Genomic DNA, 24045 nt, shown 5'->3' on the forward strand with positions numbered 1-24045 from the left:
CCATTACAAAAACAAAAGATGTCTTTTACCTCATACACCTTTAAAAATAATGGTAAAAAACTAACATAAAAATGGCAAAAAACTAACATAAAAATTAAATTTTAAGCTGGAGAAAATATTTGCAATGCATTTGAAAGAAAAGTACATACAAAGAATATATGTATGTGTATATCACATACAAACAGTATGGTGTATACTATATATGGTATAGAGTGCATACAAAGGGTAGTCACAAAGTGATAAGAAAAAGTCAACCCTAAAAATTAGTCAAAGAATATCAATATACGATTTATAGAAAAGAATATGACTAATACACATATGAAACAATGCTGAATCTCTCTAACAGAAAAAATGCGACTTGAAGTAATTCAGACATTACTTTATGCCTGGCAGAATGAGAAAAATGAGAAAAGTGATCACATCCAACTTCTGGATAGCAATATGGGCAAAGGATATTGAATATATAATGCTGTGGAAATGTAAACCATCACAGCTTTTGAGTGCATTATCCATCTATTAAATTTAGAAAGTCTTATTCACTACATTATGGATAATGGCAAAAACTTGGAAGAAGCTCTATGCAAGGCAATATTATAAAATCTATCAAAATCACAAAAGGGCATACCATTGTATATAGCAATTTTATTTCTTCGAGATATGCTTACATAAATGCAAAACAGTCTTGTACATGCTCATTTAGAGCAGCTATGTTCATGATAGCAAAAGACTGTTTGCAAAATAAATCAATGCAATGTACGTCACTAAGGAGCTGTCAGAAAATAAAATTAGAAAGTTTTTTGTGAGCACATATGAAATTATCTCTAATATTTTCTATTAGGTAAAAAAGGCATTGAATAGTGTCTCAATATGCTACAATTTCAATGGAAAAGGAGAAAATAGATATATATATATGTGTAAGTAGACTTACATATATGAAAAATATTTCTGGAAATTTATACAAGAAGCTGATAATGCCAGTTAATTCTCACTAGAGAGGGAAATTGGCTAGGGATAGAGTTGGGAGAGACTATTTCCAGTTTATCATTTAGAAGCTTTTGATTTTTTAATCACATGAGCTGTTGCCCATTGATATTAAAGATGATTTTTTTGCATGACAGTGTGAATGTGCTTAATGCCACTGAAATATACACTTAAAAAGGTTAAATGGTAAATTGAATTTTATGTATATGTTCACACAATAAAATACTTCTAAAAATAATAATTTTCTTAAAGTGCCTGTTTCTCAACAAGTCTATACCCAAGGAGGTATAATATCCTTTGAGAAATGTAAGTATATAAGGATAGATTCAATTTGGCTCATATGCCATTATTTTACATGGCAAAAAAATAATAATAAATTATCTCTAATTAAGGGATTTTTAAATAAAAATTATCCAGATATAAAATCGAAAGCAGCCATTAAAGAGAATACTTTATGAATGAATAAATTGTGATATATAATGGCATATAATTCAGTGATAAAGAGAAATGAGCTATCAGTCGATGAAAGGATGTGAAGAAAACCTAAATGCATATTACTAAGTGAAAAAGATCAATCTAAAAAAACTATACACTGTCTGATTCCAATTATATGACATTTTGGAGATGACAAAATTATGGAGACAGTAAAAAAATCAGTGGTTGGCAGAGATTAGGGAGGATGGAGCACAGAGGAGTTTTAGGACAGTGAAACTATTCCGTATTATACTATAAATGTGGATATAAGTCATTATACACTTGTCCAAACCCATAGAATATACACCAGGAGTAAAACCTAATGTAAACTACAGACTTTGAGCAATAACTATATGGTAATGCAGGTTAATCGATTATAACAAATATAATACTCTTGTGTGGGATGTCGATAGTGTGGGAGCCTGTAAATGTGTGGCGAATGGGAATTCTCTGCACTTTCTGCTCAAGTTTTGCAATTAATGTAACACTGCTGTAAAAATAATGTCTATGTTTTTTCAAATACAAAGAATTCTCAGTAAAAGGAAAGAAAGGATACATTAGTCCGTACTAGTTGACATGTAAATGTTTCCATGATTATTTTGAAGAGTTCTGGAGATGGATGGTGGTGATGGTTGCAAAACAATCTGAATGTAGTTAATGTCACTGAACTGTACACTTAAAAGTGGTTAGATGGTAACTTTTATACTATGAGTATTTTATCATAAGTAAAAACATTAAAAAATATTTAAACATTATTTAAGCAATAAAACCAATAAGTATCAAAAGAGCAACAATAAGATTAATGACGGTTCCTAACAGAAAGGATGAAAGCTAGAAGACAATGGAATGAAATCTTTGGTGCTGAAAGAAATTCTATAACCAGTAAAAATAAGGTTTAGAAACATAGATACAATAAAGAATTTCCAGAGAAATGAAAACAGAAAATGTATTTCCAGGATACCAGCACTAAAAGAAATTCTAAAATGATTCCTTCAGACACAAGGAGAATATTTTCAGATGGAAACACAGATATGCAAAAGAAATGAATGACAATGGAAAAATAAATGTGAAGGTAAATATAAATGGATATTGACTGTATAAACAAGAATAGAAATGTTCTAAGTAATCCTTAAATAAACTGTGAAAAATGTCTTAATAATGGCACAAGATGGAGTTAAAATTTTCTAAAATTCTAACAGTATCAGGGAATTGCTAGTAGTAATTATTTGTGTTAGACTATAAAAGTTGAGGATGAATGTGAAATCTCTAGAGTAACCACTATAAGAACAGTATAAGCATATATATCTAATAAATTAATAAATTAAAAATGGAATAACAGGAAGTATCTGTTTATTTCCAGAATCCAAAAGAAGTTAACAGAGAAAAAAATAAGTAGGTGAGTTAAAGAGAAAATAAATAGTAACATGATAGATAGAAACCCAAGTTTGTTTTAATAAATATAAATGCAAATGGACTACATAACCCAATAAATATCAATACAATCAGATTAGGATTTTTAAATAAAGGCTACTATAAGATGCTTACAAGAGATCATAAATATAAGAACCAGAAGGCTGAATGAAGGGTGCACGAAGAAAAGCAATGCAAATATTAACCAAATGTAAGTTGGTAGTGTTTGTGCTAAAAACAGAAAGAGTAGATTTTAGAGCAAAAGGCATTATTAGAGATAAAAAGTAACATTTTGTAATGATAAAGTGATCAACCTATGAATAATGTAAATGTTAATTGTGGTTATCTTTTGAGTGGTTTTTAAAGTGATTTTCACATTCTTCATCATACTTTTTTGTATTGTTTGAGGTTTTTACAATAAGCATGAATTATTTATATCACCTGAAATAAAACAATAAAGCCATTTTTTACTGTAGACAGAAAAAGAAATAATGCAATACAAAGATTTAAGAGTACATATACACCATGGAATACTATGCAGCCATAAAAAAGGATGAGTTTGTGTCCTTTGTAGGGACATGGATGCAGCTGGAAACCATCATTCTTAGCAAACTATCACAAGAACAGAAAACCAAACACCGCATGTTCTCACTCATAGGTGGGAACTGAACAATGAGATCACTTGGACTCAGGAAGGGGAACATCACACACCGGGGCCTATCATGGGGAGGGGGGAGGGGGGAGGGATTGCATTGGGAGTTATACCTGATGTAAATGACGAGTTGATGGGTGCAGCACACAAACATGGCACAAGTATACATATGTAACAAACCTGCACGTTATGCACATGTACCCTACAACTTAAAGTATAATAATAATAAATAAATTTAAAAAAAGAGTAATATTTATAAATAAAAAAGTTTAAAAAGATTTTAGTGGTTATTATGCTCTGATTACAATTATGAAAATTAAGTCTATAATGCCAGGTCAAGAAAAATGAAAAGAGAACTAATGAGAATCAGGTGGAAAATTGCACAAAAAAGTGTTATGTAATCTCATTTTCTTCTTAATTCTATTTGTTTATATAAGGAGTAGAAGATAGTTAGATAATTCTGAGTGTATTTTCTGCAAGTAGATGATACAGGAGTACTAAAAAAACAAAAAGAATGTGGAATGATCCAAAGAGAGGAAAGAACTGATCCATTCATTCACTCATTCATTTATTTATTCATTCAATTACTTATGGGTACCTACTCTGTGCCAAGTACTGACTGAAATTGTTATTTCTGAGGCAAACAGAATATTTGTCAGTCTAATGTGGGAAATTACTTTTGAGATTATTAGATGGAATAAGTCATGCATATTTGATGGGATTACCGAAGAATAACAATTCCTTAACTAACATACATTGAATTGAATTTGCTATTCAAATTATGGGAAGACTTAACGTGTTTATAACAATGATATTCTGAGAATAAGTAAATCTGACTTACAAAAATAAAACTACCCATAGATAAATCTGAAAAACATTAATGAATCATTGGGATTGATATAGGAAGGAGATAAAGAATAAAGATGCTGTTGAAGAGGATTCAAAAACCATCTGGCGTCCAAAGTTGGATTAGCTCTGTTGGGGTTCCCAATTACTAATTGCAATATCCAAAAGCTTTTTCTCCCTCAATCATTCTAGAATTTTCAAGAGCATTTAACACTGTTGCCCTCTTTGAATCTCTTGGCTTCTTTGGTTTCTGTTAACAAAACAAAGACAGTAGAAGTCAGTTTTCCTCTTATTTCTAACTATCAGTTTCTGTGGTTAATTCCTCTTTCCTCGAACAGAATTTGGATGACTGAACATTGATGATCCTAAAAGTTCTACCTGTGGCAATGTTTCCCTTTCACTCAGTACATGTTTTTTGCCTGATAAAATTCTGGCAGCTTCTATCAGCATCTCTATTCTAATAGATCAACCCACGCTTTATCCAATCCCAGAGCTCCAGTTCTGTGTTTTCACTATCCCTGTGATCATCCCCCAGTTTGCTCTGCAGGAGGCATACGAATGTCACATTCCATGCTAAAGTTACAGTTTTAATATCCTCTATTGAAGTTAGCTGTTAATCTTTTAGTGTTCCAGGTCTCAAATAACGAGATTACAAACCAAGTTCCTGTGGACCCTGGTAAAGAAGATATTTCTTTCAAATCAAGTTCTTCTCTCTCTCTACTGCAACCACATTCCTGAGCCTGGCTTCCAACAAGCCATTGATTTCCTTGTTTCCCAGCATCAAACTCCCTGCAGTCTAGTCTCATATTGCTACCAAATGTCTTCCTTCCTTCCTTCCTTCCTTCCTTCCTTCCTTCCTTCCTTCCTTCCTTCCTTCCTTCCTTCCTTCCTCCCTCCCTCCCTCCCTTCCTCCCTCCCTCCCTCCCTTTTTCTTTCTCTTTCTTTTTCTTCTCTTTCTTTTCTCTTCTTCTTTCTTCATTTCTCTTTCTCCTTTCTTTCCTCTTTCTCTTTCTTCTTTCTCTTTCCTTCCACTTTCTCTTTTGTTTCTCTCTTTTTCTTTCTTTCTCTCCCTCCTTTCCTCCTGGTTTCTTTTCTTTTCTTCTTTCTTTCCTCCTTCCTTCCTTCTTTCCTTCCTTCCTTCCTTCCTTCCTTCCATCCTTCCATCCTTCCCTCTTACTCTTTCTTTCTCTCCTTCCTTCCCTCCCTCCTCTCTTTCTTTCTTCTTTCTCTCTCTCTTTCTTTCTTTCAATTCTCCAATATCTTTTAAATTATGGCCTTCTAGAGTTCCTTCTGAGCTAAAACTGATATTGACTATTACCAAGGTATCTATAAATACAGTTTTACAATTTTCCCTCCTTCAATATGAAGTTGGCCCAACTGAACTTTGAATTTTGAAGGTGCTTTCCTTTCCACCCCCTCATAGGATAAGCATGTGCCACTTTATGGCAATCTAAGATGAAGAGTCTAATTTTATAAATCAAATACACTAAGGACTAATAATTTTCATTATAAAAATGTTTTTCATCTCTATTGAGTTATTGCTTAGTATTCTTCTTATCAAAATGTGTGGTTCCAATTGTATATATATGGATAGAGTTTATCTGTGAAGTATTTATCATTCATGACCTGTCATTCACAAAGCCGTCAAAGAAAATTGAAAAGGAAGAAACTTCTGTTGGTTTATATAATTTTTTTTGAATCTTTACTGCTAAGTAATTGAAACACAATTTTACACATTTTCTGTGTTTATAGAAATATCTACTACTATAAAATTTTAAATATAAAACATGTATGCACAAAATTTTGATTATGGATACTGCCATTTCGTATACATTTTTCTTTGCATGTATATTTTAATTATCATTACTTTCGAATAAGTCCTATTAAGTTAAGAACTAGCTGTATTAAGTTCTATCTTGAAAAAATATATGTATATATGTATATATGTAGATATACACATAAAATACGTTTTTAATTGCAAACTTAGTTTCCTTCTCCATACCAATGAAATATTTATGCAAATACTTTCTAAAATCCTTTTAGATTTAATATTTTCTGATTCTATTACAATCTTCAAGATACATTTGTGGATAAAGAATCAACTCCGACCACTTTAACATGGAGCAATGAGATTTTCAAAGATTCTTCTTGCTATTCAAATAATCTTATTTACTCTTCCCACATTCTTAAATTCAGTTTTTATCCATTTATCTAAACATTTCATGCTTTTATCATCGAACCTCCAATTTCATTTCTTGAAAATGTCAGGAAATACTGATAAATGCAAAGCTCCCCCTGGGCGACAGAGCGAAACTCCGTCTCAAAAAAAAAAAAAAAAAAAAAAAAAAAAAAATGCAAAGCTCCCGCTTTGTGCCTGGATTTCATTTGAAATCACCTTGAATTTTTGAAATGTAACCTTCGAAAAGGAATATAATTTCACTTTATTTCTTAGAAGCATTATTATAAAATAATATTTATTAACAGCTTATGAGAGGAACCAATGCATTTACATAGTGGATAAATATGTCACAAGACATAGGGAGATTCATTTACTCCTTTTATGAAGGAATAAGTATTGAATTAAGGGCTCTAAAAATAAGACCTGAGAGAGGATACAATATTTAAATTCATGTTTCTTATGAAAGTAATTTCATTATTACTGACAGAAAATGAGTTTCCTGAGATCCATGTTTCTTCCTAATTATTTTTGTGATGTGATATATGTTAACATGAAAACTGCTAAGTATAAATTTAAAATTACAAGACTATTTGGTAATTATAGAGTAAAATTCCCATAACACTACTGAATTCTATATACTTAAGCATAGTAAAATAACATAGTATCTACTTGCTAGTTATTCCTGTCTCTGCAGACTTCTAGGTTGTGACCACTTTGACTTGCATTTTTTTTCATGTAGCGGGCTCCTTAAAAAAAAAGAAAATTTAAAAAATTTCAATTAACTGCAATTATAAATTGACAAATGCATCTAAATGAACATAATAAGCAAGAATGGAATGTGAAGAGCTTAATTAGATGTGTCCCTAATTGTCAGGTTACATATCCTATAAGAATAATTCCACAAACACTACCACTAAACATTAGAGCTGTGGGTATATAAATCCATGGTGGAATAAAAGGATGATACTGTTGTCCAATATTCTTCCTTACAGCAACACTTCAATATTTATAAGCAAAATTGCTTTGTATAGTGCTTTTCCTTCTTGCCCATTTTATTTCTAATAACTAAATAATAAATGTAAAATGTATTTTTTCTTATCTTGAATTTATAAAAAATTTAAAAAAATTATAATTTAGATTCATACAGGTTAGAGTTGCCTTCTCCTCTAATTATTCTGAATCAATAAAATTTTATATTCTTGCTATTATACCTTAAACACTGATTTGGTGATTCACAGTGATCATTAAAACAAAACTAAATGCTTTGACATTGTTAGTTATTATATGTGCATATAGTCATAGCTTAATGTATTCAGTATATTATAACTAAAATAACTGAGCCCAAAATCCCCAAATGCATTTGTAATTAAGCGTATTTTAGAAAAGTGACTTGCATGAGACTGACGGAGATATACACATTAACTTGCTATTGCAATTTGCACTCTATACATTTATTATCCCATGGTTGATATGGGAAATAAAAAAGAAAATGCATTTTAAATTTATTAATATGAATACTCAATATAAAGCCTTTATATCTATGTCTATAAAACCCAAGACTCTCTATATAATCATTAAATGTATAAGTCAGGACTATAGGGAATTTCCATTTATCAGTGGGACAGAGAAGTATCTAGTTCATATCCAGAGTCAGGCAGGGCCTGGTATGTCTTAAGAGTCATAAAGGGAGGATTCATTATCATTATTACTTAGTGCAATGGTTCTATTAAAAATTTAAAAAAGGAAATCAAAAGGCCAAAAACTTCAAGATCTACTTAAACAAGTCAATTTTACACAGTATGACTTAGATACTAAAATCTTTTCTTGGATTTGGAACTTTAAAGGGTATTTTGGAAAATAAAAACGACAGTGACAATATATAAATAGCAGATAAAATGCTGAAGATTATGTTTAATTGACACAATTTTTTATTTCCACAAAATGCATATTCTTAGAATCAATAAACCTTAGCAAATGGTGTGTTTAGGCAGAAGTAATTTCCTGATAATAAATCCATTGTTAAAGTGAGATAGAAATTACGGTTTTAATGTGATAAAAATGCTCCTTCTGGTCTTGCCACTGTTCACAGAATAAAAAAAAAATCAGATTCCTAATCTTGGTATTCAAGTTAAAAAGTGATTCTCTGCCCTTGACTTTACCCACAACAGTTTTTCAACACATACTTTATGGACCAGGAAGACTGAAACACCTGGTGGAATCTTCCCCACCCTGCCCCCCACTACATCTTTGTTCATGTTGCTCCTCCCGCTAGCACTGCCCTTCTACTGATTTCTGCCTGTGGTTTCACCACTCCCATCAAAGTCCAGATAACCAGTTCCTCTTCCAGGAAGCCTTTCCTGATTCCTTTCGGTTGTATGTAATCTTTCACCATCCTCTAAATTGCCATTTCTCATTTCCTCTCATAACACTTTTCAATAGATTCTAATTATTTATGTTTCATCACATCAAATGACTAAACTGTAACTTTTTCATAAGCTGCTTTCCTCCATGATTGATCTTTGCATTTCAACAAATTTCAGGATGGTACATTGTAGAGTATAAGCACTTCCTACTTTAAAAAAAATTGATAAATATTGCTTATGTATTAAACTGGACAAATTTTTGTTGGTAAGAAATTTCCTCCTAGAGGGAGACTAGATATTGTTGGAAAAATTCCTTAGTATGTCCTCTTGGTGTAGAAGAAGAAACACAGGGGAGTCGAGTGTGTCTGGGAGTGGCAGAAGGAGAATCTCATTCTAGGAAGAGGGAAGGCCTGGAGAGCAAGGTGAATTGGTGTAAGGCTGTGGCCACTTCATATAACATATGTCTCTGCATATGGTTCTTTTTGCAAGTTGTACAAAATATTTGTTATGAGGGTGCTGGATGAGTTTAGCATTGGGATTAATAAGAGACAGAATAAGAAGAGAGAGAAGAAGAGAGTCCCGGGAATTAGCAAGATTACTGGGTAGATTTTCTAAGCAAAGCTCTTAGGTGTCTGAAAACAAGCATTCAGCTACTGTGATTAACATTTTGTGACTGGAAATTCTTATTTGGGGCAAAAGGCTGTATTAACGTTAAACAATTCTCTCTATTCCCCAGAATTCAAACTCTTTGATCAGTTTCATACCAGATGCCATGCAGATTCCAACTCTGTGTAATTCAAGTAACTAAGGTTTAGCTGAAATGATCATAAATGTAGCTGGAAATTAAGGAAACAGCCATTCAACAGTCTGATTAAATACCATTTGATATAGCATAGGCCTACAGCTTAGAAAACAGGAATGAGATAATTTAATTTCTTTTTCTGTAAAATGGCAGTAATCATCAAACTTAACATCTCATAGTTTTTTGTTTTTTTTTTTTTTAAGTAAAATAAGCTCTTTTTGTTTGTTTCTGAGACAGGGTCTCACTTTGCTATCCAGGCTGGGGTGCAGTGACACAATCACAGCTCACTGGTGGCCTGGACCTCCCAGGCTCAAGTGATCCTCCAACCTCGGCCTCCAGAGTAGATGAGGTTACAGGTGAAGGCCACCACGCCTGTCTAATTTTTTTTGTGTGTATGTGTATGTGTGTATATATATGTGTGTGTGTGTGTGTGTATATATATATATATATATTTTTTTTTTTTGAGAGACCAAGTCTTACTATGTTTCCCAGACTGATCTGGAACTCTTAGGCTCAAGTGAGTCTCCTGCTTTGGCCTCCCAAAGTGCTGGGATTACAGGCATGAACCACCATGCCTGGCCTAAAATAAGTTCTTCTTAAGAGCAAAGACTCTCCTTAGAAGAAGGGTATATGTTATTATTATTTTTTATTATAATAGGTAAAATTATATGTGCCTAAAATATATTATTAGAGTATCCATGAAGGTGATATCTTAAAAATAAACTATTATATTCTTGTTGTCTATAATCTTGTCATTTTGCTGAAAACAAAAAGTGCCCCTTCGTGTTCAGGGAGATTCACCATTCAATACCTTGAAGGGAATATGTGTCTGAATTTAGAACAACAGATCTTTGTGTTACATAGGCAGCAGTTATTATTTTAAGTATGCATAGACTTGCTTTTTTCTCTTGCAGATAGCTGAAATTGGGCCTTTCCATGGCTAGTGCAATATGAATATCATCACTCCACTCATTCATACAAGAGAAATAAAGCCAGCAAGGCACACATACTTTTAAACGCAGTATTTTATTATTCTTTTATAAGAGACCAAATACACTTAGTCACTAGTGATATTACATTTTTAATGCTGAAAGAAAAAATAAAAAGAATTTTTGGTTATAATAGAGACCAGAATACCAGCCCTAATGGTTCTTTTGTTTGTTTGTTTGTTTGGTGAGATGGAGTCTTGCTCTGTCGCTCAGGCTGGAGTGCAGTGGTGCAATCTTGGCTTACTGCAACCTCTGCCTCCCAAGCAATTCTCCCTGCCTCAGCCTCCTGAATAGCTTGGATTACAGGCACCCGCCACCAAGCCTGACTAATTTTTATATTTTTAGTAGAGACAGGGTCTCGCCATGTTGGCCAGGCTGGTCTCAAACTCCTGACCTCCGGTGATCTGCCCGAGTCAGTCTCCCAAAGTGCTGGGATTACAGGCGTGAGCCACTACACCTGGTCTGTTCTTTTTTTTCTAAATAAAATACTTAAAAAATTGAATTTTAAAGTGTGTGTGTGTGTGTGTGTGTGTGTGTGTTCTTATTCTCAGTGCTACCACTGTCCTCACTGGTTGGGGATACACTTGGCTAAGTGACTGAGCCTCCAGGTTAAAGTCTATTTTAAATGACTTTATGAGATAACTTATATATGAAAGTATTGTTTGAAAGCCTTTTGAAAGGCTCCTTGCTTTGGGCCGTAACTCTTTTTAGTGGCATTTCTCATTTCTAGATTTTTAGTCAAAATTTTGGAAATACAATCTCCTCATGCAGTGCTTTCATTACATGTAAATGATGACACAAGATCCCCACTCATTGTGCATATTAGGTACATGCTAATTCTCACCAGCATATACTTCCTGAACTTTCTACATCTTTCTGTGATCCAAACTGCATTTGACTCCAGTTTGACCTGCCTCCAACATGCTACTCAAAAGTGGAAACTATGTGCTAAAAGTCCTTAGGGTATAAGCTCCTACTTAAAACATGGTTTCCCAGGGGCAAAGACCTTGTTCAGTTATGCTTATAATCAGTGTTTATGACTCTAGACACTGTAATATTTATCAAGTGTTGCTACAGCACTTGAGCCGTGACGACACGGTAAATAGGCCAGATTTGAATGCCAAGCACTACAACTACCCAGCTTCACATTTCAATTATATTTAAAGGAAATTGCCTAATGAAAGTGTTTAAAAGTTCATTAAAATTAACCTTTTGAATCGAGAGGGTGCAGTGGGCACTCGGGATAATACTACAGTTTTAGATTTAGGTTTTCAATTACTGAATAAATGAAAAATTCAGGGGATTTGAAATGTCAAGGATGCTTTGAAACAGATACTGAATTGGCTGAGAACTTTAACTCAGTCTCATGGTCAATGTTCTCTAGTGTTTTGTGACATGATTACTAATAGTCATTGATTATTTAGTGCCAACAATGTGCTAGGAGCTGTTGAAGTACAGACACTGTATATCAAAGAAAAGTGATAAGCATTACTTCAGGCAAGAATTATGATAGAGAACATATTTAGATTGAATTACAGGTTTGATGGAAATTTTAAACAGCCACAGTCAGTTTATCATTTTAGGAAAAATTGCACCACAGCCATCCTCAGTAAGGGAGAATTTACTATATTTTGAAGGTCACCAATATCTTCCGAAGATTCACTATGATTTGTTGCTACATCTTACAGGTGCTCAACCTGTAAGAATTAGAGTTGGAGGGCTTTCCGGAAAGCATGAGGTCCTACACTCAATACTGGACTTGTGAGATCTGGGTGGAGCAAAGAACATTTTTGAGGCAAGCGCTATGAGTCACTTGAATTTAAAAGCAGGTCTTTAAAGTCTATGTATAAATATCTTCAGAAACTAAAAGGAAAAAAAGAATTCCAAATTGAGACCAAGTTCTGGTTATCTAGTCAGTGTGGGCTTTGGGATGCAATATGAATAAGCCCCGCAGAAGAGCTTATCTTTGAGGGGCAGGGATCTAAAACAGATTTAGATATAACCTGAGAAGTGCTATTTTGGATGTGTATACATTGTATCATAGGAATCTGGAAGAGGGGCACTCAGTACAATCTAGGGATTCATAAGGGGCTTCTGATGGGGCACTGCCTTAGATATTCCAAGCATTTTATATACTTTACTACATTTTAATTAAATTTCAGAAAACGAAACCAAGATTCTTCAAGTTTCTTTCATGCACATGGTTTTGCCTTTAGCTCAGTAAGAAAAAGACAGAAAATAAAAACAACAGAGACTGTAGATATCTATAAAGCTTTCATTGTTACCTTTAAACATGCACCCATCTCCAAATCTATAAACCCTACAGGGAGGAATAGACAGTACAAAACTGCTTTGCTGGTTGCTGCTGGCAAGAGAAGGAAGCCCTGAAGCTGTAGTGAAGACTCTGAGCTAAACTGGGCCACTGTTTCTGCCTTCCTCTGCTCTGGGTCTCCTGTCTTGACATTTTTTCTTTCTTTCTTTCTTTCTTTTTTTGAGATGGAGTCTCGCTCTGTCACCCAGGCTGGAGAGCAGTGGCACAATCTTGGCTCACTGCAACCTCCTCCTCCCGGTTTCAAGTGATTCTCCTGCCTCAGCCCCCCAAATAGCTGGGACTACAGGCTCTCACCACCACACCTAGCTAATTTTTTTTTGTATTTTTAGTAAAGACGGGGTTTCATCGTGCAAGCCAGGATGGTCTTGATCTCCTGACCTCATGATCCACCTGTCTCCGCCTCCCAAAGTGCTAGGATTACAGGCATAAGACACCGTGCCTGGCTGACATTTTTTCTAGATCATCCTTACCATTATCATAAGAAATGAAACTTAAAAAGTCTTGCTTCATATATCCACACATATAGTTGCATAAATCAATAATTTTTCATTATTATTACAAACTATAACTCATACTCAATATTTCTTATGCATTTTTGAAACAGAAGTGAAGTCATAAACTAAAAGAGGCCCCAGAGAGTCCGTCTTTCCTATAACACAACTCCTTGTCATACAGAGTATTTCTTTAATCTAGTTAAGGATTCTGTTTGTTAGGCATGGATCTTTATTCTCTTTTCACAGATGTAAAACCTGACGTTGGAGTCAGATAGCATTCATTCATTCATTCATTGAACAAATTAAGAACTTCATTTGCTAGGCACTGTGGGGCTAGAGAAGACTCTTGTCATCAAAACCCCCATAGTCCTGACAAAAACAAAGCTGTGTTCACCATACCAATTTTTCTCCCCTAGTAAATAAGAAGATTGGGTTTTTCTGCCGGCACCTCCCACTACAGCTAGACTGGGGCCATGTGACTGAAAGTTTGGTCAATGATGGGTGAACATAATAAAAAATATTTCTAGGCCTAGCCCTGGAAAAGTATAATCTTGTGATCTTTTTATCCTCTCTTTCCCTGGTAAGCTGCAAATACCCAGTTGGCATAGCTACAAATGAGAGCCTCTCAATCTGCATTGAACTGTGACATGAAGGAGAAATAAAGTTTACTATGTTATTTTGGAGTTTAATTTTGGAGTTTAATTTGTTACCACTGCATAGTCTATTCTTTCCTGTCTAATATAATACAAAGTTTCATAGGCAAGACAGACACTAACCAAATAGTAACAGAAAATACAATTGCTTTGAAGGGAACAATCTGAGGGCTCTGAACTGAAGTAACAGGGGAGACTTACTGTAGTAGATCAGATAACATTTCAGAAATATTTAATCACCCCCCCTTATTTCTATAGAAGGAATATACCAGTGATGTTGGCTGGGTTTGGTTTTGTGACTTGCTTTAGTCAATAAAATAGGTGGAAGTAATGGTGGACCAGTTCTCAATCTATCCCCTAAAGGGTCTTGTGTGTTTCTGCTCACATTGTTCCATTTCTGCCAGACATAAAAGCTATAAAAGAAACCTGTGCAGGTTAGCCCACTGGTTCTAGGAGGAATATGAGTGACAGATGGAGCAGAGTTGTACCAACAGAGACTCCTTAGATCAGCTGACCTCCAGACATGAACATGCCCATATGAGATCAGCACAATCACTGAGTGAAGTCCATCCTGACCATCAGGCCCCCAACCAATGCTCTCACACATTTGGCTTAAATAGATGTTCAGTATTGCATACCACAGAAATTTTGTTATTGATATACACACTATTACAGTAAAAACTAACTAACATATCTTCTCAGATAAAGACCTCAATGAGGTGGTAACATTTCAGTGAACACCGAAAGGGAGAAAATTCTAAGAGAAGAAACAACATTCAAGAAGGCACTAAAGTATGTGGCATATTTTGAGAAACTTAATGATGGTCAGTATGCCCAAGCCTAATGAGCATGAAGGAGGGGAGTTCAGTAATAGATGGGGGAGATCAGACCTTGTAGACTCTGGTAGGAAATTAATTTTTAAATTTTACAACAGCCAATAGGGACTGTTGAAGGATGGCTTAAGGGTGGGAAATAAATTGGAAGAGAAGACAGAAATACTTGACTTGAAAATCCACTTATATATATAGCAAACACATTGTTTTCACTTAGGTTTTATGCATCATATGTATATATTGTAGCTTTAAGGGTGCTGATGGACATCAGAGGCCCTTCTACATTTCCATTTGGTACTTCTAAGAATGCCAGATAAGAGCAGGAGGACTAAGGAAGCTCTGACCAATTTTACTGAGACTGATCTCTCAGCCTACTTTTGTTAGCCTAATAGTGTGTATAAAGGATACCCAAGGGTTTCTTTGCAAAACGAGTACTCTCTTATACCACCCCTTAGAACCATGTGGTCCAGCAGAGTATATAATGTGCAGTGAAGGATACAGAGGAGTCATAAAATGGCCATTATAGCTAAATGAAACCTGCATCTCACCTTGGTCTGTCTGGGTCTTTATTGCACTTCATTAGTTCTAAAGCAAGAGTCTGCTTCCTCACGAGTCTCTATGACTCTAACTTTACCTACCTCCAAGACTATAATCCAGTCTAGAGATGACTTTCTAAAACATTTGCATTATGCATGTTTGACTTGGGGGCAAGGGAACAAGAATGAGGAAAAGGAAAATTAACATTTACTGAATGTATATTTTATTCTAGATATTATTCTAGGTGATTAGAGATTATATTTTTCTCAGGTTGGTTTCCCCTGCCTCAGACTCTGCCTGAGACAGAGTTGATAATAAATAATTTGGGAGGGAACACCAGGAAACACCAATAAAAGAGTAAAGAAATAAAACAGGGAAGGAAAGGAGGCCAGAAATGGGCGCGTAATAAAGCAGATTACCAATCTGGGTAACTGAGGCTGTATTCTGCGGGCAGATGCTGACAGACACCGTGGAATATGCCTTAGGGTGACTCAGTAGAGGGATGAAGAGGGTTGGCTATTTATTCTTCTACTCCCATCTGTCAATGATGGAAGGCTGCATCTGGGGGCATTCTCTCCTCTGTACTTATAGGCTGCATTGAACACAAGCTGAAAGACTGTTCTCAGGCAGATATGACAGTGCCTGCACTTAGATGCCATGGCATGACTGGAATAACAAGGATCAAATGGACATGGGAGGATCCTCAACAGCTACAGAAACTTTGGCTTATTTATTCCTCATTAATCATCATCATCTTACACCCTTAATTCCCTTATTGCTCAACTTAAAGACACATCCTACCACACTCTATTACTTGTTTCTTATAACAATTGTATTTTCTATATTATCTGATCCCTTATCACAATTGTATTTTCTATATTTGTCATTAGACTGTGAGCATAATAAGGCCCAGAATTGAGTTTATTTTGTTCATCAACATCGAATACAAAGTAGGAACCACTTGAGATTTGTTGAACCAATGAATAAAAACATCTCTATGACATAGGTAGTGTGTTCTTCATTAATGGGTGGGAAGCTATGGCCATATTGGTGGTGACAGGATTCCAATACAGGAAAGTCTGACATAAATCCCATAAGCTACCACATCGTGATAATGACACCATACTGTGTTCCTGCTTCCTGCCTCAGAAACTCATTTTCTATTTCCTACATCATTAAATCTTTTCTGCCTGACTTTCAAATCCTTCTATAATCAGGATAGTTAGATTAGTCTTGTAGCTTTAATACAAACAGCATACAAATACCTTATAGGATGAATGAAATATTTCTTAAGGCCATGTGTGAAAATGACTTGCAGGTCGCTTATTGTCAACAATTAGTGTACTATGAGAAAACAGTGTGATCTAGTCTTTAAAAAGTCCAATGTGAAAATGTTGCATGAATGGGAATGTAATTTCTAGAGCTGTCGAAGGTTGGGTGTAAGTGATGGTGAATGCTAGACTCTGTTTCTGAGGTCGAAATGACTGGAACACTCAAGAGTAACTGAGGACAGGACAGCAAAATTCCTTTTATCCATGCACAGGTAAGTGATTTTGCTCAAGATAGTTGGACCTGAACAAGAACCACAGAAATATGCAAGCAAAATGGAATCAGTAAGGTTGAAGCTGGAAACAGAAGAACAAGAAATAATACATACCTACTTATATTTGCTAAGGGTGTGTAGATGCTTTCATTTACATTATTTAATGTAAGCCTCAAGACAAGGTGATTAGTTGAATATAGAGCCAGACAAATACATGAAAATAATTCAGCATTCAGTCAAGCAGCAAATAAATACCAAAAGAAGAGAGTTGCACCCTATGTGCTAGGTTACAAACTCATATAAGAGATAATCAGGTAATGATATGACTTTTTTTTTTTGGAGGGAAGATGTGGTAGAATGCATTAATTGATCAAAAATATTTGAAGCGTTTCTTTGTACTATCAGGCTCATCTGTATGGATGTTCCTTCCTCTGGGAGTGTTAAAAATTAACCATACAAATTAGGTCATTCTGGTCATGTCCAAAATCAGAGTCTAGGGGCCTGGGGGATAAAACACTTGGGGCATATAGCACCATCTTCAAGAACTGAATTTTTCTCAAGCCCAGCTGCTGAAATGGCCTGCTGTAACCCAAATACCAGTTTTATGTAGTAGCTGCTGAAACAACCTGCCATGACTCTAGAGCTAGTTTTACCTACCACCCTCACTTACCAGTCTTCTCTAATGTAAAAATTTCTTCCAAAACACTTCTCTTTCTAATGAAACTCTAAACCTTTTCTTTGTTCTTCAGACATACTGAAGATAACCCTAGTCTGGGTGTATGCCCTGGATTGCAAGTCTGTAACTCCCAAAGAAAATGTTTAATTTAGAGGCCTATCTCTATGTTTTATTTTGACTTCAACAGAAGGATTATACTTCCTGTCCCAATGATGTTAGCTAGGCAATGCAACTCACTTTGACTAATGTAATACAAGCCAAGGAGAAGCTTTAGGAGCTCTCCTGTGCTTCTACCAGTGTTCTCTTCCCTCTGTGGCCAATCACAGCTATGGGCTTCATTTTCTTTCTAGATTGTGAAACAAAGAGAAGGTAGAGCAGAGCCCTAGCCAATATGGAGCCAAGTAATTGTAGTGAAAAATAAACCTTTTTGTTGTAAACACTAAGGTTTGGGGGTTACTTATTATTACGATGGTAAAGGTTGTGTAAGAAGAAGTGGGTAACAGCGTCTTTCTAATTTTGGAAAGTTTACAAATTAGAAAGTGAGATAATAAAGAAAACACTTTACAGAAATAATTTTGGGTTTAATGTAGAAAAAATCTATAAATGGTGTTTTAAAGTGTTCATAATATTTAAAGGAATTTGGTCTTAGGGTATAAGGACACATGATTACAAATGAAATGAGAAATAAATTATTGAATTTTGATTTGTAGTTGTAACATGTAGGAGAATTTTATTTAATTGGCTAACAATAGTATTGTAATGCTTAAGACAATTTGAAATTTACTACATTTATACATATAATTGATTAGATTTACAAGAGTGGTTTTAGTCCTTGGGGATATTTTGCTTGTTGTATCTGGGCTTGAAGTGATTAATAAATAGATACAATGTATTAGATTTATGAAGAAAATAAAAAAATTTAACAAAGTCTGGAAAAAATAAAGTTATAAAGTGATTATTAAAACTGATCATATTTATAAACAGAATAATAATTTAGTATGTTCCCTGTAAACACACTAAAATACTAGATTTCAGTAAAAAAATGTTAACTTTCATGAAGTAAAAATTAAAAATTGTGAATAGCTATAAATAGTCTATGCACAAAAACCATTCTAGAACATTAAAAACTTACAACAGAAGTCACTAGGAAGTAGTAACATATTTTCCATTTTATTGATGAGGAAATGGAAGCTGGATGGATTATTCCTAAAGATTGGAAGAGATTTAGTCTACCTAAAGCACCTAATTAAAAACTGTGCAAATATCATGGGGTCAGTAACTGCCTCCTGAACTAACAAATAAAGTGTACACACAGAGATTTTATTTTGTTAAAATTGTATTTCTCTTTCTTTATCTCCTTCAAAAAAATTGAAGAGACATAATAAAAGATACCCAAAAACTAGTTTTAAGTTAGAAAAAGGTCTTTTATAAACTAGTTTTAAGTTAAAAAAGAAAAGAAAAAGATACCTTATCATAAAACTTATACATCTATTGTGACTTAGCACCCAGTGTATATTTGTGGTTCCTGGAAGAGAGGCAATGAAGGAAAAGTACAGGTTATACATTTTCTTTATCTGTTACAAAGACACATATTAATTTTGTTATAAAATTCGTATTGTTATAAAATTCGGTATTTAGTCTGTTGATATATGTATCTTGGAACCTAGAACACCTATAAATAAGAACTCTGACCAAATCTTTTATCAGGTTTCTAAAAGAAATGGTAAACCTTTAGATAAAATAAAGAACAGTGATAAAGTTGACTACATTATTATCTGCACTATCTATCTATGCACACTTTTTTGTTGATACTCTTTAACTAGGAAGGATTGTTAATTAAAAGGCAAACCTCAAAATGAAGCGAATACATATTAATAAAAACATCATATACATGCTATAAGTACACACACTGGCAAACATAGTTCAATAACTTATGAGTTTGAAGCAACAATTATGTAATCTGTTGAAGATTTCCTAATATCTGATCTGTAGATAAGAAATTAAAATTTGTTCTTAGAATAGATATATTGATATGTAACTAATACAAATTATAAATAGCTCTAAAGTAATACTGTCCTTTGATAAACTAGCCAGCAAGTACAGTACAAGTGCAACATAATCTTCTTTCTCAATTTTCATGGTTCCATTACTCTGAATGAAAATATGAAATGAAATAAAATTTTGCTAAGTCTTAGAGTAAATGAGTTCTAGGAAATATAAAAATTTGCCTAAAATACTTAGATCTGTCATTGAAATGTAAAACTATAGTATTACTTTTATTAAATGAAGTAAAACTAGATTTATTTATTTTTATCTTGAAATACTGCACAATTGTAGAAAGTAAATAATCTGCTTAATTTTACTATTTATAATTTAAGAAAAATGATCCCAGGAGAGACTCAGTCCTGTGAGATTTTTCAAGATAAAATAAGTCAGGACAAAGTAAAAGTGAAATGTGTTTTCATTTTTTGATGTAAAAGTAAAATGTATTTTGAGGTAAAATTCATATAAAATTTTACTGTTTTCTTTTCAGACTGTTCTAGGGTCTCATAAGAACTAAAAACATTAAGTAATTAAAGGCTGGACTCTGCAGACAGATCAGTGAGCCAGAGAACAAGTCACCTTCTGAACTTTGCTTAATGATGGTGTTGATAATACATAACACCAGAAACAGAAATTACATCCATGTAATAAACAGCGCAATTGATCCTAGGAGAGGAAAACACATCTGAATAATGGTTTGTCATAAAACTGCTCACCCTTTCCTGACTGCTATTGATTAAAGAAAAACCACATAAAAGTACTTATGACTACTAAGTAATATTATTTTGTGCCTAGGATACTATCTATATTTCATATCTCAACAAAAATATTCATCTTAATAATGAACTCCCCAAGTGCTAGAATTGTATATTCAATCAAAAATCATTTTTTCCATCATTTATATTTGTCTTTTAGGTACACCTCTCTACCACACTTATTCTTGATTGGATACTTCCACACACATTGTGGCTCTTAAAAGTTGGTGAATAGCCTCCATGTCAAGAATTAAAAAGTTAGTCCTTAATGGTCTCTTTCCCATTTTTTCCCCCTTCCCAATTAATTTTATAACAAAGCTAGTTAAGAGTTTGGGCAAAGAGAAAAAAAAATCTGAAAAGAAAAAGTCTCAGAAAAGGCTTAAAAATCATTTTGTGGTCAATAATGCAGGGCCGATTGTCCCACCATGGATTATCCCTGGAAATACTGTCTAGCCAAAGTGTTATTAATAACAAGATGCCAGCAAAAATGTTGCTGATCACAAAAGCTGTCATGTTTACTGTCATCTGCAGTGCTGCGCTCCAGAAGAGAGCAGTAAGAACTGATACACTTGATGATGTGTTCTATCTTACTTGACAGTAAACTGATAGGCATGTGACATGTCAAATACTACAGATGAAAGTATGTTCTTGATTAAATACGGTGCGTGATGGCCCACGAGCAGATAGGTCACATCATTCATCCTCTGGGCATGTAGCCAATGGCACAAATGTCACATATATTTTTGCTTTTAAAATTAAAAAGGAAGTATTTGATTTTGCTTTTGGCTAGAAGGTGTTCAAACTTGCAGAAAATAAAACACAATGCCTTGTTTTTGGATATTGTTACAAAATTGTAAATAAAAACAGAATTTAAAAATTATTAATGCAAAGACTTTCCGAACTTTATACTGCATGGACACATCATCAACTCAAGCATTTTAAATACGTAAAATGGAATCTTTCCTTTAGCTTGGATAACACTAGTGATACGATTTTTAAATTGTTAAGTATGAATATCCTCTGTGCACTAATTCGAAAGTAAATTAAGTCAACTGTTTCTAAAATAGCACGCTCTGATTAAATAATTAAGTTTTCTTTAATGAAACCAGAGAATCTTCCAAAGAGGCTGGAATGCATTCCTTGTTATCAGGACTTTTATTTTGTAGGAACATTTACATATTCTACATACAAAAACAGCCTCATGTGAAACAGAGTTTTAGTCATTAATGGGTTCATCAGTAAATGTCAAGGAACATGAATTCATAAATATATCTGACTTTAAAATGCTATCATTATAATGACTTTCATTTTCATTTAATATGGGGGATGAGAACAAAAATGGAAGTGGATGTTTTTTTTAAATGCAGATGTCTTCTGCCCTATTCATTAATTCAGTCATGCAATGAGCAAGTATGTCTCAGGCATCTCCATGTGCCAGGCACTGGGCTCAGTGTGTGTGATACAAATGTGTGCAACAGATCACAGTACGTTTCCACTGACCTAAGAGTCTGGTGAAGAAAAATGAACAGCACAGCATTCTATTGATAGTATTTCTGCTTGGGGTGGGGTGGGAATTTTTATACTCATTTACTTCATTGAGCCTGAAACATCTGAAATGTGTTGGTATCCTAACTGATATGTTCTTCTAGGGTAGTTTTCGGTACCTTATATGCAACAACTGATTTGACAATCTAGAGAGGAGTTTATTGAGGTTTGGTCTGTACCTTTCATCCATAATTTTAAGGCCACAAGTACAGTTTCATTTAGTAGAATTTAAAAATATATTGAATCTAATGCAATCACTTGCGGTTTTATAGCTAGGGCTGGTGCAGGTTTGAAATTAAGGATGTGTAAGGTTAACAACAGCAAGGGAGTCACAAGGGGGCGCAGGACAGTCATGGGCTCAGAGCTACAGTGGACTCCTGAAGGGTTGTCTGACATGCAAAGATTTCTTCTTTCTGGAATGGCCTTGATATACAGCACAATATGACCCTGGTCTTGGGCTGATCAAATTATTTCTCTCCTGAGAAATAAACTTAAAATGGGGACATAGTAATTTCAAACTTTGGAACTGAGTCATATTAACGGTGGCAACTGAGAGAGAATAAACACAAACTCCTACAACCAAGTTCCCTGTAATTTTCTAGATCCCTGTTCGTTTCTTCCTCTCTTGGTCCTCTCTTCCCCCTTGGCTTGAGCTCGCTCGCTAGGTGTGTTTCTAAGCTCCTACGTCATTTTCTTTTGGGGGTAGCATTGCTATTCTATAAAATAGTGAAGCCAGCCTCAAAGTAGATGGAAATCTTTCACATTCCTGTCCTATGCTGTGAGGAAGGAGACATGAAGGTTAATGTGGGTTTCTGCTAGGCCAGTAGAAGAACAGGATACTCAAAAGTATTACAGAGTGTTAAAATACAGATTTCAGTAAAGGGAGCAAGAAAGCCAGATCAATATATGAAGAATTTACAAAGGAATAATAATAGCACATAGTTACATAGTGCTTACTATATGCCAGGAATTGTTCCAAATGCTTTACATACATTAACTCAATCCTTACTGTTGTTTTCAAAGAGGAAACTGAGGCCCAGGAAGATTAAGTGACTTGCCTGAGTTACACAGCTAGTAAGTACTAAAACTATCATACAAAGACAGACAGTTTGGCTCCAGGATCTACATCCTAAACCACTCCTGACTGTTTTGTGCTAGCTAAGTTCAGGTTCCACACCTTTTGCATCCCTAGATCTGCACCTTTTGGATCCCTAGATCAGTGATTTAAAAGGGATCAGAATGTTGAAAAAGAAGGTGAATTTGTGAAGGAATATCTACCCAAAAGCTATTACCATAACATGAGTACCTTTTCCACCCAGGGGTGAAGTCAATGACGCTACCCTCTACTACTTCAGTTTAGTGAGAAAGACTTCCATAGAACCCCTCAGTGAGCTGGAAATAAATTCCCTGCAGTTGAAAACATAGAAGACTGGTACTTGGCTTACACTTAGAGGAGTAATTCAGATGTCAGCGGGTTATGGGAGGCTACCTGGCTGCATCAGGATTTATCTCCATGCTGAAAGCAAAAAATGTGCCAGTTTTCCTGTCCATCAGAAGTAGGCCACACAGAGGAGACAACTCATGTGGGGCCATCTTTGGCCCTGTTCGATAAAGCTGCCTGGAAAGACAGATGAAACCCACAGGCAAAAACTTGGAGACACGTATTGAATTTCTAGATGCTACTGGAGGAGTTGCAAGGACATTCAAAACAGAGTTGTATCTGCAGAGGTCAGGAAAGAAGTTTTGCCACTGAAGGGACCCTTTTTTTTTTTTTTTTTTTTGAGATGGTCTTACTCTGTCACCAGGCTGGAGTGCAGTGGCACGATCTTGGTTCACTGCAAACTCTACCTCCCCGTTTCAAGCGATTCTCCTGCCTCAGCCTCCTGAGAAGCTGGGATTACAGGCGCGTGTCACCATGCCCAGCTAATTTTTGTACTT

The 24045-nt window shown here is 34.7% G+C and overlaps 1 protein-coding gene across 13 annotated transcripts in view; it reads right to left on the reverse strand.

Annotated features, from left to right (window-relative positions):
* The window catches only part of LOC105498361 (leucine rich repeat containing 7), a 571142-nt gene that overhangs the window by 411071 nt on the left and 136026 nt on the right, over positions 1-24045 (reverse strand). For 2 of the 13 annotated variants that reach the window (XM_024798138.2, XM_071091281.1), the window contains one exon: positions 7212-7288. The exons of 10 other annotated variants lie outside the window; for them this stretch is intronic. In XM_024798138.2, the coding sequence (XP_024653906.2) occupies position 7212 (1 nt within the window). In that variant the 5' untranslated portion in view covers positions 7213-7288. The remainder of the gene's footprint in view (positions 1-7211; positions 7289-24045) is intronic. One more of the 13 variants, XM_071091252.1, reaches the window with a different exon arrangement.

The sequence above is a fragment of the Macaca nemestrina genome, chromosome 1, assembly GCF_043159975.1.
Source record: "Macaca nemestrina isolate mMacNem1 chromosome 1, mMacNem.hap1, whole genome shotgun sequence".
NCBI classification, from domain to species: Eukaryota; Metazoa; Chordata; class Mammalia; order Primates; family Cercopithecidae; genus Macaca; species Macaca nemestrina.